Here is a 17,365-nt window from a genome sequence, read left to right as displayed (position 1 = left end):
TGTGTTATATTTCTGTCTCCATTGACATTGTGTTATATTTCTGTCTCCATTGACAATGTGTTATATTTCTATCTCCATTGACAATGTGTTATATTTCTGTCTCCATTGATAATGTGTTATATTTTTGTTTCCATTGACAATGTGTTATATTTTTGTTTCCATTGACAATTTGTTTTATTTCTGTCTCCATTGACAATGTGTTATATTTCTGTCTCCATTGACAATGTGTTATATTTCTGTCTCCATTGACAATGTGTTATATTTCTGTCTCCATTGACATTATGTCGGTTCCAATTAAAACAAAAAAGAGTAAAGATCTTTTTTTTTTAAATCTTGATCTGTCTGTAATACTACACTTCCTGTCTGATTTACAGGTTCACCTTTCCCGACTTTACTTGTGTCGCCTGTCATCCTACCGACTTCTGTATCGCTACGGGAACCGGCAGTGGCAAGATAATCCTTTGGTATGTGGTGTGTTTATTGTTATGTATATTTGTTGGTGTATTGTATATATATTTGTTGGTGTTATGTATTATAGGTGTTTTGTGTATTTATATTATATATTTGTGTTATGATATTGTTTTGTGTTATGATTTTGTTTCGATTTATGATATTGTTTTGTGTTATGATATTGTTTTGTGTCTTGATTATGATTTGTGTCTTGATTATGATTTGTGTCTTGATTATGATTTTGAGTAACATTTTTTGTTGTGATGTGCGATTGTTTTGTTGATGGGATATATGTTGTGTTGTTGTGTTTTGTATTGTATTATGATATGTACATTGTATGGTGGTGTGTTGAGTAGTGTGTTGTGTTGTGTTTTGTATTGTATTATGATGTGTACATTGTATAGTGGTGTGTACTGTTGAGTAGTGTGTTGAGTAGTGTGTTGTGTAGTGTGTTGAGTAGTGTGTTGAGTAGTGTGTTGAGTAGTGTGTTGTGTTGTGTGTTGAGTAGTGTGTTGTGTTGTGTTTTGTATTGTATTATGAGGTGTAAATTGTATGGGGGTGTGTACTGGTGAGTAGTGTGTTGTGTAGTGTGTTGTATAGTGTGTTGAGTAGTGTGTTGTGTCGTGTGTTGAGTAGTGTGTTGTGTTGTTGGGTTTTGTATTGTATTATGATGTGTACATTGTATAGTGGTGTGTACTGTTGGGTAGTGTGTTGTGTAGTGTGTTGTGTTGTTGTGTTTTGTATTGTATTTTGATGTGTACATTATATGGTGATGTGTACTGTTGAGTAGTGTGTTGTATAGTGTGTTGTGTAGTGTGTTGAGTAGTGTGTTGTGTTGTTGTGTTTTGTATTGTATTATGAGGTGTAAATTGTATGGTGGTGTGTACTGTTGAGTAGTGTGTTGTGTAGTGTGTTGTGTAGTGTGTTGAGTAGTGTGTTGTGTAGTGTGTTGTGTAGTGTGTTGAGTAGTGTGTTGTGTAGTGTGTTGTATAGTGTGTTGAGTAGTGTGTTGTGTAGTGTGTTGTGTTGTGTTTTGTATTGTATTATGATGTGTACATTATATGGTGATGTGTACTGTTGAGTAGGGTGTTGTGTAGTGTGTTGTATAGTGTGTAGTGTAGTGTGTTGTGTAGTGTGTTGGGTAGTGTGTTGGGTAGTGTGTTGTGTAGTGTGTTGTGTAGTGGGTTGAGTAGTGTGTTGTGTAGTGTGTTGAGTAGTGTGTTGTGTTGGTAATTTATTGATTTTTTATGTTTCATTATTATGATTTGTTGATTGTTCAATGTTGGTGTTTCCTTGGTGACCAGAGTGATGTTTCCTTGGTGACCATAGTGATGGTGTGTATTTATTTTGCAGTTGTGATAAAAGTTTTGATGTGTGATTATATTTGTAATTTGAATTTATTGTGTTGTGTGAATATAATGTGTTATTATGTTTGTAGGTGGAGTTTCCTAGGGGATCAGAGCCATGTTGTAAAGTCTACTCTCCACTGGCATGCTCTGCCAGTACTGGATTTGACCTTCACAGTAGAGGGTAAGTCAAACTTTACACCTTCCAGTACTTTGATATTTAAAACGTCATATACAGGTTATTTATTGTCCAAGAAAAATACTCACAATGAAGCTGGTTGAAAGCACACATGTTATCCTGTTATCTACGTTGCTTCTAATTAAGCATTGAACTGTTTTTGTATGGTATTTATGATCTATTTGAATGACACAGCTTTGCAAGCAAACAACATAATGGGCGCTATTCAAATTGATCATAAATACCATACAAAAACAGTTCAATACTTATATTTACGTTTTTGCTGCCTCTTTTGTTCTTTTTTAACTTATAATTTATATTTAAAATTAAAAATGCCAGCCTTATCGACAGTCCACACAATTTCGTTCTATAGTTTGAACAGTGTATTGTCGCGTGCTGATTGGCAAACAAAGTAGTACTTTGAAATTTTAACAAACACTTCAATTTTATTCCACAATTCAGTATCAATACAATTGCGTATGATATGTCTTTAGGGTGATTTAAGTTTATCAATAGAACTCTGAGCTGAAAGTTAGATTTGAAATTGTTTCGATTTTTCCCCGGAACAAATTTAACGCATGGACAAATACAGTGAACATCGTAAATCCGACCTTGCCCTCCACGAGGGAGTTATTTTTCGAAGTTAATTCAAACTTTTCTCTTTGCTCATTTTGTGAAGAATCCAGGCGTGAATTTATTTGTTGATTGTATGGGAACCTGACGACAGTCGGTAGATTCTATATCAGACTCGTTATTTGACATGTCGTCAGAAACCGAGGAACCGTCCGTGGATGCGAGTGAAACTGATAGTGTTTGAAGTGAGTGATCTTGCGACGGAGCACAGGTTCGTTACAAATGTCTGAAATGTTTATGTGTGCTGTGACTCATATCAGTAGGTCTGTAACATATGTGTCAGTAGGTCTATAGAATATGTGTATTTCAGACATTTGAAACGAACCCCTGTTTATCAGTGCAGTGTAACAGACGATATTTTTGATAAATTGCATGAGCGTTAAAATTGTTTCCATTGCCGGCATTGGTGATTTCAACCGGTGTGCATTTTGTACGATATTGCCGACCTTGGTCTTGTTTTCGTTGCAATAAAAGTGTTTTTTATTTATTTTTTTATTTTGCACATAAATTTACAATGCCATTGTCAAATCTCACAATGCCCAGCAATATTTCAGCAGCCGTCATGTTTATTTATATTGGATATTGTAGTTCCGGTCAGTGTTGTATTAATACGCTAAGAATTGTGTCTCGTGATGCATGGTAATTAAAGTCCCATCAACGACACAGCTTCCAAAGAGGCTATATAATGACAATGCCATGCAAATGTAAATATTGTACTGTAATTGCAAAAATGCTATTAAAATAATTGTTTATATTGAATGTCATCTCAAATCAGTGTTGACAAAAAATTGTCAGCATTTTATTTGCTTTAGAAAACTATTCTTGACTTAAAAGTACTCAATTACTTCAAACTATACGTTTGTAAGGAGTTTCCTTTAACGTTTGTTTTCTATTGATTCTCCCCTTGGTCCAGGTCCCTAATTCTTTTATTTCCTATTGATTCTCCCCTTGGTCCAGGTCCCTAATTCTTTTATTTCCTATTGATTCTCCCCTTGGTCCAGGTCCCTAATTCTTTTTGTTTTCTGTTGATTGGTCCAGGTTCTTACCTCCTCAGTGGTGGACATGAGTGTGTGTTAGTGAAATGGCAGTACAACTCAGAATACCGCGACTTCCGACCCCGTCTCGGGGCACCGCTAACTCACGTGGCCATCTCCCCAGACAACTTGTTGTATGCCACCAGCCATGATGACAATGGTAGGTCTTAGCTCATTTCATCATCGGAAATCCAGGGAAATTTGATTATCAGGTTTGAATTTGATCTAGAATAGTATTAGTCAGGGAATGGTATCCATAATGTAGGGAATGTTATCAGTGACGCCAAAAATCAGTAAGAGAACAATTTTAGTGTGATACAGAACGCTACACTTTCAGTCATATGTACCTGTATTAACATGACTTTCATTTTTTGATAAAGATATTATTTGTGTCTTTCTTATATGACCTCCACTGCCCTGATAAAAGTAACGAGCTTAAACTAAATTTGACAATTGTCTGTAAATGAGTTATACCCAGGCTACATATGATAAAGAACATCACCTTGAGATTTAATGAGATCACAGGCACATCAATGGGTGTTAAATAACAAATATTCACAGATAATATTTATAGATTAGTTTGCAGGATGATTTTCAATCATATTTCACATTTTGATTCTCATATGGTGTCAAAGCAAGGAAATGTAATCATGAATTTCAAAGTGATATCATTTGATTGGAAGGTAACGGTGATCTGAAACATTTGTTTGACAGGTAACAATCATCATCGAGTACTCCAGGGGTTATGCTCACATACGCTCTCTGGGCTTGTGGAATATGTCATACAAAAATTAAAGGCACACAGCTAGCTATTTGTTTGGCCTCAGGTTAAAAAAAAAGAATTATTGCTAGGCTCATACCTATCCTTTGAAGATTACAGAGAAGCGACACCCAACTTCAAACCCAGTCAACTTTACAGTTATGCAACCAACTGATTCTTTTGAGGTACACCAAAGGATCAAACTCATCTCATCCACAAGGTGGTGCACACTGATCGAGCCTTCAATTTTGTCATGATATAACCCAGGGGTACAGAGAGCGAAAATGAGCATTACCCTTGGAGTATCAAGGGGAACAATTTGAGTTAATAATGTAATGAAATTAAACTGTTGATTGTATATGTATTTATGATTATTTCTTTTCAGCGATACAATTGTTGACAAGCAACTTCTTATTGACCCAAGTGTACCAAGGTCTCACCAAAACTAACCTGTCCGCCAAACAGACCTGTTTATACCCAGCTGGACTGAACTTTGACCCCAGGTCCAAAGCTCTGGTTCTCAACGGTAAACCAGGGCACCTGCAGTTCTACTCTGTTCACAGTGATAAACAGTTGTACAATGTAAGATTTTAGATCATAGCATGTGTATGGGAATGTTGACATTATTGTAGAAAACAACTTAGTTATATGCATGTTAATCATAATGTTTGTCTGCAACGGAGAGTGTAATCAAAATATGTCCATACAGCGGCTACCCCTGCGTAGACTACATTCAATATTATCATGCACAACAGATCATCACCTTCGGGAGAGTCGACCTTCTCACCAAGCCTGACAGAGAAGTCAGCTTGGCCACTCTATAAATACATGTCCACAACACTATCATTGTGTGTACAGTATACAGTTGTTTCATGTCATGCTATGGTACAATTAGATTATCATTTTATCAATGCTGGCTTTTGACCGTGCTAGGCAACAGTATACAGTTATAGAATGGGTATGAGGGAAATAGCACATTTATGGTCCCCCTAGGTGAAACATACAGTTAAAAATGTACAGTTTCTTGACTTGGGATCATTAGTGACAATAGAGCAACATGCGAGGATGAGTGTGACAGAATATTCTAAACGTTAAAATTAATGCCATTAATACCCAAAGAATAAATTCAGGTGTGCAGTATCTATTCCTTGTGGTTGTTGGACTGTCAGTAAGTGATTTTCATCAAAAGATCACGCGTCCAGCAGCTTTGCTGCATTTTCTTGTTTGAAATGTATTTATATTACCATTCGATTCGGATAACAGTAAAATTGTGTTTACAGTATAAATATTTTATAGTATAGAGGGAGTCGACTTAATATACTTGTAAATAGGATTTAATATACTTGTAAATAGGATTTAATATACTTGTAAATAGGATTATTGCATAAATAACAAATGTGATATGCAAGAAATAATTTAATAAAAAAATGAGTTAAAATCTAAAAAATATTCCAGACAGTATGATTATAATTAAAAGGCTATATGGTATAGTGGCTGCTCTATTTTTGTTTCAGTTGGACATTGTGCGTCAGAATTATATTTCCTCCGAGAATATTCAGCGACCCCTAGATGTGACGGAGGTAATCCAATCAGAATTCAACAGCACAGGCGACTGGCTTGCTACAGTGGAGTACTGGAACAATGGTGTTATGACTCCCGAAATGAGACTGAAATTCTGGAAATATAACACAGAGACGCAAAGGTTGGTAGATCACACTGAATTTCTGCAAACAGAAAACAGAAATGTAAATAGGCAAATACATGAGGTTGAGATTAAAATGAAAAAATGAAATTCAGAAATTCTGGATTTAATTATATGCAAAAGTTCTCTCTTCAAAGGGCCCTATTTCTATAATGAATGGATTACCAACCAAAAATAAATAAATTCAAAAGTGGAAGATAAAAAATGGGCGGAGAACAGTGTATCATGCTTACATAATTCAGTTTCCAAAATATCAGCCCAGTGATAAAGTGTATAAAGGTATCACCCTCGTATAGGGGGAACAAGTCCTGATGCATATTAAAGGTAATGCAATTTTAAGTTCTATTGTCTTAAATAAATATTCACAAATAAAGCAGCCATGAAAATAGCTGGCCTTGAAAAGAAGCTTTTAATTCCTTAATACTAAAACGAAACATAATCTATGACTTATTTTCCTGGTGTATGGTACATTATAATCCAGCAAATGATTTTGTTTTACATATTTTTTATATTTTTTGTTTCAGCTACACATTAAACACCACAGTCGAAGTCCCACATGATAAAGTTATCAAGTGTTTACGGTTCCGCCCCGACACCTTCACTGATAACAACGAAGATCCGATGGTGGTCACAACAAGTGAGGATGGCAAATTCAAAATCTGGTCTAACATGGATGACACCAACATCTACAGTAAGGGACATATTTATGTTACATTACCCTATATCGGACACAAGTAGTCCAGTACAAATGGAGATACAAACATAAGTAATCAATGTCGATATAAATTGTGGAAACTTTAGTTCTGTACTAGACCATCGTCAAATGTATTTCTGATCATACTATGTATACACTATCAAACAATTACCAAATATTTTAAATGAGTACTTCTTTGGCTGGATTAGTGCTACATATTAAATCTGTGGCCCTTGGTTCACCCTGAAACACTTTGTTTGGGGTATACTCCTATGAATGCCAAATTCTGTATGTGGGTACCTCTTGTAATGGCTGAGTATCGCACATTGAAGTTGAGTCTTGTGCCCAGTTGTATTCCGTCTTTGCGTATTACAGAGTGATCTTCTCTTGGGAGCAGGTATTGATTGTTACGTCATTGGTCTGTGTGAGAAAATTACGTCGTTTTCTCAAGAATTGATGACGTTTCTCTCACAAACAAGTGACGTAACAATCAATACCTGCTCCAAAGAGAAGATAACTCTGCAATACGCAAAGACGGAATATAGAGTTATCACCCTTGGTTTGGTTTTTATACCCAACTTTGTCTAGAGGTGGAGAACTATGGATTATTCGTCTTGTTGATCTGGTTATGGCCGATCTGGCTTAGTCTGGTGTCAGTGACCACCTCAAACCCAGTGTGTATTGTTTCTGTAGTATTCTGATAGGAAGGCTACATTGTGGGTAGCACATGGGTATGATAGAAAGATCTTTCAGTTCACAAGTTTGTAGTCATATAGAAATAAAAGGTAGTCAATGGATGCATTGGTTACCTCAGTAATAAGATCTGGTTACTGTATTAAGTGGGAAGCTTTGCCGCATCAAAGTTTCGCCCTTCACCAGTACATTTTTATTTTATTTATTTTTTACAACCTGTTTTCAGTGTTATTTTTGCCCCTTACATATTATTACCTTGTATGGTATGTTGTGTGCTAATTGTCACTGTCACAATAAATTCACATTCCTTATGGAAGGTGAAATAGGCTAAAGGTAAAATTACAGCGAATTTTTTTCTGCTATACAGTATACATTGTTTATACAGGTCATTTAAAGTACCTGAACGAAAATTGAGTTCATTGCCTGAAAAATACTTGACAGAAGGTGTTACTTTGAACATTTCTGTAATGTACTCAATATTCCTTGAAAAGAACTCGGAAGATGTGTCATTTTAATTTAACCTTCATTTTAAGTTTAAGCTTTATAAGTGTACCTGTTTGAAGTTTGACCTGAAAAAAAAATAAAAAATGTTGGAAATGTGGTAAACTTTGACCTGAAAATTCTTTGTGAACCATTGTAGGGACCAACACAAGATGGAACTGTGATTCTGTGGGGTACTTCCATGACAAGCCTGCTGGTAGGTGTGCCTTTACCGCTGATGGATCTCTGTTGGGGGTCGTGTTTGGAGCCAGCATCACACTCTGGGATCCGGACAACAACGTCTTGAGGGAAACCCTTAACAGTCAGCAGGGGACAGTACAGTAAGACATTGATTTAAACACATTGTCATCCCTTATCAGTCAGCAGGGGACAGTACAGTAAGATATTGATATACCGGTAAACACATTGTGTCATCCCTTATCAGTCAGCAGGGGACAGTACAGTAAGACATTGATATAAACATCCCTTATCAGTCAGCAGGGGACAGAACAGTAAGATATTGATATAAACATCCCTTATCAGTCAGTAGGGGACAGAACAGTAAGACATTGATATAAACATCCCTTATCAGTCAGCAGGGGACAGAACAGTAAGATATTGATATAAACATCCCTTATCAGTCAGTAGGGGACAGAACAGTAAGACATTGATATAAACATCCCTTATCAGTCAGCAGGGGACAGAACAGTAAGATATTGATATAAACATCCCTTATCAGTCAGTAGGGGACAGAACAGTAAGACATTGATATAAACATCCCTTATCAGTCAGCAGGGGACAGAACAGTAAGATATTGATATAAACATCCCTTATCAGTCAGCAGGGGACAGAACAGTAAGACATTGATATAAACATCCCTTATCAGTCAGCAGGGGACAGAACAGTAAGACATTGATATAAACATCCCTTATCAGTCAGCAGGGGACAGAACAGTAAGACATTGATATAAACATCCCTTATCAGTCAGCAGGGGACAGAACAGTAAGACATTGATATAAACATCCCTTATCAGTCAGCAGGGGACAGAACAGTAAGACATTGATATAAACATCCCTTATCAGTCAGCAGGGGACAGAACAGTAAGACATTGATATAAACATCCCTTATCAGTCAGCAGGGGACAGAACAGTAAGACATTGATATAAACATCCCTTATCAGTCAGCAGGGGACAGAACAGTAAGACATTGATATAAACATCCCTTATCAGTCAGCAGGGGACAGAACAGTAAGACATTGATATAAACATCCCTTATCAGTCAGCAGGGGACAGAACAGTAAGACATTGATATAAACATCCCTTATCAGTCAGCAGGGGACAGAACAGTAAGACATTGATATAAACATCCCTTATCAGTCAGCAGGGGACAGAACAGTAAGACATTGATATAAACATCCCTTATCAGTCAGCAGGGGACAGAACAGTAAGACATTGATATAAACATCCCTTATCAGTCAGCAGGGGACAGAACAGTAAGACATTGATATAAACATCCCTTATCAGTCAGCAGGGGACAGAACAGTAAGACATTGATATAAACATCCCTTATCAGTCAGCAGGGGACAGAACAGTAAGACATTGATATAAACATCCCTTATCAGTCAGCAGGGGACAGAACAGTAAGACATTGATATAAACATCCCTTATCAGTCAGCAGGGGACAGAACAGTAAGACATTGATATAAACATCCCTTATCAGTCAGCAGGGGACAGAACAGTAAGACATTGATATAAACATCCCTTATCAGTCAGCAGGGGACAGAACAGTAAGACATTGATATAAACATCCCTTATCAGTCAGCAGGGGACAGAACAGTAAGACATTGATATAAACATCCCTTATCAGTCAGCAGGGGACAGAACAGTAAGACATTGATATAAACATCCCTTATCAGTCAGCAGGGGACAGAACAGTAAGACATTGATATAAACATCCCTTATCAGTCAGCAGGGGACAGAACAGTAAGACATTGATATAAACATCCCTTATCAGTCAGCAGGGGACAGAACAGTAAGACATTGATATAAACATCCCTTATCAGTCAGCAGGGGACAGAACAGTAAGACATTGATATAAACATCCCTTATCAGTCAGCAGGGGACAGAACAGTAAGACATTGATATAAACATCCCTTATCAGTCAGCAGGGGACAGAACAGTAAGACATTGATATAAACATCCCTTATCAGTCAGCAGGGGACAGAACAGTAAGACATTGATATAAACATCCCTTATCAGTCAGCAGGGGACAGAACAGTAAGACATTGATATAAACATCCCTTATCAGTCAGCAGGGGACAGAACAGTAAGACATTGATATAAACATCCCTTATCAGTCAGCAGGGGACAGAACAGTAAGACATTGATATAAACATCCCTTATCAGTCAGCAGGGGACAGAACAGTAAGACATTGATATAAACATCCCTTATCAGTCAGCAGGGGACAGAACAGTAAGACATTGATATAAACATCCCTTATCAGTCAGCAGGGGACAGAACAGTAAGACATTGATATAAACATCCCTTATCAGTCAGCAGGGGACAGAACAGTAAGACATTGATATAAACATCCCTTATCAGTCAGCAGGGGACAGAACAGTAAGACATTGATATAAACATCCCTTATCAGTCAGCAGGGGACAGTACAGTAAGACATTGATATAAACATCCCTTATCAGTCAGCAGGGGACAGAACAGTAAGATATTGATATAAACATCCCTTATCAGTCAGCAGGGGACAGTACAGTAAGATATTGATATAAACACATTGTCATCCCTTATCAGCAGAGCTGTAACCATGTCACACAGCAGAGTAAGATAGTTTCCATGGTGACAGTTCAGCCGAAATTTATATCTGTAATGAAGTAAATATAGTCCAAGAGAACAACTAAAAACAAATTAACCACAAATTTAATGAAGATATATAATATGATATACCCTACAATAATGACAGTATTATTTGAATACCAATGTTTTGTAAATTATACCAATTTTAGATACATGTAGTCTTTATTTCCGCTTGATATTGTATAAAGTCAACGATTAAAACTTACATATGGTCAAGCATAAATGAAACATACACATTTTACAACAGAAAAGAATAAGAACATTTACTATTTTGACAGGTTCATTGAGTTTGGGAAAAAATCCTGTAGTCACTATCTGGCCACTACTACAGTGTCAAACGTGACGGTCTGGGACCTCATCACCTGTGCAGGTAGGTGCAGTTTTATAAGTGTTTGAAAAAACATTGTGATAAAGTGATATTTCATTTTTGTTGCGATACGGTATAATAATAAATATGCATGCAAATTGTGATCTACCATTTTCTGATACAGGAAAAACCAGTGTAATTTGGGCAGGTACTTTTTAGTGCTGAAGATAATGAAAAAAACTTCTACTTATCTATTTTGCGCATCAATTTTTCCCCTTCAAAAACGATGTCCAGGATGCCCGGAAAATTGACCTCCAACACAAAAGTTTGACACAATTATTTACTTTCTGTAACAAACCATACACTATGATGTGTTACAGTTGTCTGGAGTGCCAGTATTGAGAGTACACATTTGGTAGCTGACCCTCTCAGTGATGTCATGGCAGTGTTCGGGAAAAACAAGAGCCGTAAGTAAAAATAAAAGTGATGATTTATAATGTAGCAACTAGTACTTTGAAATCTTACCAAGTTTTCATTCTGATCCCTTTTTCATTTTCCTAAAAGTGAACTGCTGCTTGTATTTTACTTTCATTCTACATAATTTTGTTTTTATTTCTAAGGAAAGGTATTTTACCTTACCAGGTATTCATTACATTTGTATAAAAATAATCATAACATTATACATATATGTGAGCTAATGCAATGTCTATCGTCTGGGAAAATGATATTTTTTGTAATCAAAACATTTTACTAGAATTTTGCCTGACCTGCAGCATGCCTGATAAATAATGAACAGTGGTGATACTCTGCAGTATAGATATGTTCCAACAAGTTGAATTATCAGTTTATAATTTCAATCTTTTTAGCACACCATCATCTGATGGTGGGCTATTCAAATCACCCTTTGTACGTAGTCCGTCTTCCATCCTTCTGTCCTTAAACAATTCTTGTTATCGCTATTTCTCAGAAAGTACAGGAGGGATCTTTCTCAGATTTGATATGGAGCCTCCCCTTGTTCTGTTAGTGTGCATGTTTACTTTTGAGACTAATCGAATAAGCAAAAAGGCTGACAGACAGCCTTCTTGGATTTTGACAGTGAATGTTTGTTATTGCTATTTTCCAGGAAGTTCTGGAGGGATCTTTCTCAAATTTGATATGTAGGTTCCCCTTGGACTATATGTATATATATAGTTGTGTATGTTTACTTTGGAGAGTGATCATAAAAACAAACGGCCACAGGAAGTACTAATAAGATCTTTCTGATATTGTAATGATCGGATCTATTTCTCTTGCATTTAGAGAACTGTACTAGTAAATATGTGAAACGGTGCATTTACTGTTTATATGACTTGATCAAACAAATTAGAGAAAAGAAGTGGAAAGATCTAACTGACATAAACTAATAAGGATGGTACACTGGTGTGTGATAAGATCCCTCTGCAGGGATATCTTGTTTCATTTGTTATAATTCTATTTTTTTCAGTGTTTGTGTTCAAGCCATCTGACCCTAACTACCTGTATTGCAACAAGAATATTCGTAAAGATGCTGAAGGAGCAGTTTTCATACCTCACCAAAAGAAGAGTTCTAAAAACGAAGGGGGACAACTCTCCTGGCAGTGTGAATCTCAGTTGTACTGGATGACAAATAAACAGGATCTGATGACCCTGACTGTGGAGGAAGATGAACCCACACACACACAGCTGGTATGTTATCACACCAAACCAAATAAGTTTGTACCTGTTAAAGACCTAAGTTGTTTAATTTGAAAAAATGTCTAAGCTCCCATTATGTATATATTTAACCCATTCACCCCTAAAGTCACATTTGAACCTTTTCAAATCAAAGACTGGGCATGTCCAGTTTAGATAATATGTAGGGATGAATGAGTTGATGGTAGGAATTTGAGGTTGTGCTCTTTCGTTTTTCAAATTAATCAATAACTATGTTAGTGCTACCCGTTTAAAAGTTTGGTTTAACTTTGTTTAACGTCCTATTAACAGCTAAGGTCATTTAAGGACGTGCCTCCATGTGTGTAGTGTATAGGAAAGTTATGCCTTATGTCTTTTGTTCTGTGTGTAGCTTTAAGGATCTCTGTTTAATCCAGGACTGTCTATATGTTACATTTACTGCAAAAATCCCAGACATTAGGAATATTTAATAGGATTTCCAATTACAACTACACTCCTTTCTGCTTATTGAGTAAGAAAAATTCCTGAAGCCGAGTCAAAAACAAGCATTGAGCAATGTCAGTATCAAGCATGGAGCAATGTCAGTATCAAGCATTGAGCAATGTCAGTATCAAGCATTGAGCAATGTCAGTAACAAGCATTGAGCAATGTCAGTATCAAACATTGAGCCAAGTCAGTAACAAGCATATCAATCAAACACTATTGTCAAAACCAAAACTATGTATTCTTAAAGAAAACAATGTTTCCCTGGTGTATATAAGTTTGATTTACATAGAGCTTGTTGTATTTGTTCAGTATTTTCCCAGATTATTAGATAACAACATCAACTCTTAGATTTATCCTGAATTAATTTGGTTTTACTTTATATGTGTTCTTACTGTTTGTTTTTCTACCCTAGATACCTATAAAGACAAACCTTCCCCAGACACCCTTCAGTGCCCTGCTGACTGCGGAACGGAAGAAGGGATTTCAGCCATCTGCCTACAGAGAACTAGAGAGCGAAGTGTACACAACTGCATCACAGTTTACATCTCAGGTAAGACATGTCCAGATACTCTTACATAAATCTCTAGTGGAACACGTCCGGTTACTCTTACATAAAACTCTAGTGGAACACGTCCAAATACTCTTAAATAAAACTCTAGTGGAATACATCCGAATACTCTTATATAAATCTCTAGTGGAACACGTCAGAATACTCTGACATAAATCTCTAGTGGAACACGTCCGAATACTCTTACATAAATCTCTAGTGGAACATGTCTGAATACTCTTATATAAAACTGTAGAGGAATATGTCCGAATACTCTTACTTAAAACTCTAGTGGAACACGTCCGAATACTCTTACATAAAACTCGAGTGGAACACGTCCGAATACTCTTACATAAAACTCGAGTGGAATATGTCCGAATACTCTTACATAAAACTCTAGTGGAATACATCCGAATACTCTAACATAAAAGTCTGAATATCCTTACATAAAACTCAAGTGTAATACATCCGAATACTCTAACATAAAAGTCTGAATATCCTTACATAAAACTCCAGTGGAACACGTGCAAAAACTCTTATATCAAGCTCTAGTGAAACACATCCTGATACTCTTTACATAAAACACAAAGTGCTCCCCCACTCCAAGACCACCTGTACATGTCCATACTATAACACTGTGGTTCTGATATCCTAAACTTTGTCATCAAGTTTTAACCCCCGTAGCATATTGGAGAGTGCATTATGAATTAAGTGTTTGCCTTTAACCTCTGATCTTCTGTACGACATCTTAATTAGACTTTACGTGTAGCTCTATCACTCTTTTACTAAAAGTCTGACAGTCATCAGATGTGTTATGTGGATTTCAGTTCACTTTTTTTATGTTTTGTAAATATTGAGTATTAAGCTCAAAGCCTGAGTCACCAAGGTATTACATTCCAAGTTTTGTTTTAGAAGGAGGATGTATAGTTTGGACTTAATTATCTGTTAACCCTTTCACCACTGGAGACCATAATGAACTCATCCTGATCAATGCATGGTAGAGTCTACTAAAGTTACATAGGGGTGAAAGGGTTACTAACTTATAAGCACGGATTTTAACTCGTGAAATATACAGTTATATATTTCCCGTTTAAATGTGTATAAATCAGTATTCCAAACATATTTGATTCTCACTTATATCTCCTAACAAAATAACTTGAAACTTGAAACGTGAGGCACGGTAGTCTAATGGTGAGACGCTGGGCTCGTGACCGAAGGGTTGCGGGTTCGACTCGCGTCACGGCACTGTGTTGCATCTTCGAGCAAGATACTTTACTCTGCTTGTTTCAGTCTCCTCAGCTATAAATGAGTATGTGGTTGGGTAGTGCTAGAACTGTTGAATGCTAGCTGTGAGCACCAAAATGGCAGCTCCAGCTGTATGCTCCCCAGGGAGTTGAGAAAGATATTGGCTGGTTACAAAGGCCCTATAACCTCGGATAATAATTTGTGCACCGCTTTGAGACGACCTACAAACTAGGTTGTGATAAAGCGATATATAAGAACCTCAAATTATTATTTTATATTATTACATATTTTGCAATATCTTAACTATAGCATTCTGTTAACATTTTTAGAACATAAGTCGTTGGAAATCTTTCAATGGTCACATCCGCAGTGTAAGTTTGGAGACAACCAGTCACGACAGCAGTAAGCTGTTTATTGAAATGTTTTTTGTGTTTGATAAGTTGTAATTTACCGATGTTGCAGTTACTGGAGACCGCCTCCCACGTTCAGGCACCTGTAACGAGTCTATGTAACACCTTTATACACGCCCTACTGATCCGAGAAAAATCACACAGGTAAGCCATTCTTCATATGTTTATGTTGAATACTTTATCAACAGGTAGACCGCAAAGGCATAATACTTATAGTTTTATATGAACGGTGGGTTAATATTTTGTTAAATTTTCAGTAGAAGTTAAATTGGTGCCTTTTTATGTAACAAACAATCCCCAGTCATCCCAGACAATCGACACCGGAGGAAATTGCATACAAGATATAATATACTGTATTAATGAACACCGGGAAAGGTTTTTGCTAATTTTCGCCTTTTTTCGCCCACCATAATGAGGGCAAATTTATCAAAACAGCAAATATATGTAAACAGCATAATAACAATAATATATATAATTAAATGTGAAGAGCGAAATTAACCCATGGCTAAAATTGATTTCATGAGTGAAGGGCGAGGGTCGACATGGTAAAAATTTCCCCAATATGAAGTACATCTTTAAACAAAAATCATTATGAATAACTTTTATTGTCGCCACACTTAGGTTGACTCTGAACAAATTAACATTTGTAGAGCTTTGCAATTTTCTGTTGTAATTATAAATCAATACCAATACTGATAGCACTTTCACTTTAGTGATATTCTGATTTCAAAGAAGATAAATTAGGTATGATGTGGAGGTTAAACTTTGGTGTCTAACACAGTGTGATTAGATTCTTTTTGCTTTTGGTAGGATCACTAAAATACCTTTATAGGAAATACTGTATGATTTTACTCTATTTCCTGAGAATATAGTTTGATTGTTTGATTGCAGCTCTGCTCAACTGATTAAGGATGAAGATGACAACGATGCATCAGATGAGGAAGAAAAAGTGACGACAAATTCCGATTCAGAATCCGACATGGAGGTGGAGGATAAAGAGGTTTCTATATCAAAAACGGACACATCCTCTAAAGGGAAACAGGACAGACAGAAAAAAGACATTGTGACAGAACAGAAATCGTTTGAAATGCCAAACTTAGACTGGTATTCCACTGGCCTAAACACATGATTCTGGTAATAAATTTTAAAGATGTATGTGTGAGAATTTGTTTTTTTTCTCTAGTTTCAGAAGTGAAATGTAGTTCTCTTTGTTTGTAAGAGAAAGAGAGATTGTTATAATAAACATACGTAAGTTAGTTCTCTTTGTAACAGAAAGAGAGATTGTTATAATAAACATGCGTAAGTTAGTTCTCTTTGTAACAGAAAGAGAGATTGTTATAATAAACATACATAAGTTAGTTCTTTTTGTTTGTAACACAGGTACATGTTTAGTTTAAATATACTTTGGCTGTGATACGAAAACATTTGAAAAGTGCATATGGTAAACTGGCTGTCTGTCATTTAAAAAGTTGCTGAATAGATGTATTATAAGACACTTTCATGCCCAGTGGTGAAGGATCAGGAAAATCCACCTGAGTGATTCCTAGTGAATTATGGTTTAGACAGCTGGTTACCATTTTGAAAATATCAACTTTTCCGCTGAGCTTTTTTGACGAAAACGAATCTTGCAGCATTGGACTTTTGAGAATTGTCGATGTCAGGTCATTGTGACGTCATTAACATGAAAGGAGGTGTAAGATAGAAATTTCTTACACCCCTTTCTTACCCTGGAGAGCCCTATCTTACACACACAGAAATTAGGAAAATTCTCAATGTCACATCATTGTTAAGCAATTGTGATGTAATTTAATGTGAAACCTGGTGTAAGATGGAAATTTATTAC

The 17,365-nt window shown here is 36.3% G+C and overlaps 1 protein-coding gene across 1 annotated transcript in view; it reads left to right on the top strand.

The window, feature by feature from the left end:
- Positions 1–16,878, top strand: part of LOC110442552 (WD repeat-containing protein 75-like) — a 23,520-nt gene extending 6,642 nt beyond the window's left edge. Inside the window, exons 7-19 of the mRNA XM_021486206.1 lie at positions 375–464; positions 1,889–1,980; positions 3,646–3,801; positions 4,787–4,983; positions 5,916–6,103; positions 6,628–6,794; positions 8,131–8,311; positions 11,117–11,208; positions 11,526–11,612; positions 12,629–12,849; positions 13,733–13,870; positions 15,575–15,666; positions 16,414–16,878. Coding sequence (XP_021341881.1) covers positions 375–464; positions 1,889–1,980; positions 3,646–3,801; positions 4,787–4,983; positions 5,916–6,103; positions 6,628–6,794; positions 8,131–8,311; positions 11,117–11,208; positions 11,526–11,612; positions 12,629–12,849; positions 13,733–13,870; positions 15,575–15,666; positions 16,414–16,651 — 1,939 coding nt within the window. The 3' untranslated portion in view covers positions 16,652–16,878. The remainder of the gene's footprint in view (positions 1–374; positions 465–1,888; positions 1,981–3,645; positions 3,802–4,786; positions 4,984–5,915; positions 6,104–6,627; positions 6,795–8,130; positions 8,312–11,116; positions 11,209–11,525; positions 11,613–12,628; positions 12,850–13,732; positions 13,871–15,574; positions 15,667–16,413) is intronic.
- Positions 16,879–17,365: the final 487 nt, after the last annotated feature.

The sequence above is a fragment of the Mizuhopecten yessoensis genome, unplaced genomic scaffold (assembly GCF_002113885.1).
Source record: "Mizuhopecten yessoensis strain PY_sf001 unplaced genomic scaffold, ASM211388v2 scaffold716277, whole genome shotgun sequence".
Taxonomy (NCBI): Eukaryota; Metazoa; Mollusca; class Bivalvia; order Pectinida; family Pectinidae; genus Mizuhopecten; species Mizuhopecten yessoensis.
This window is presented reverse-complemented; position numbering and strand designations above follow the sequence as displayed.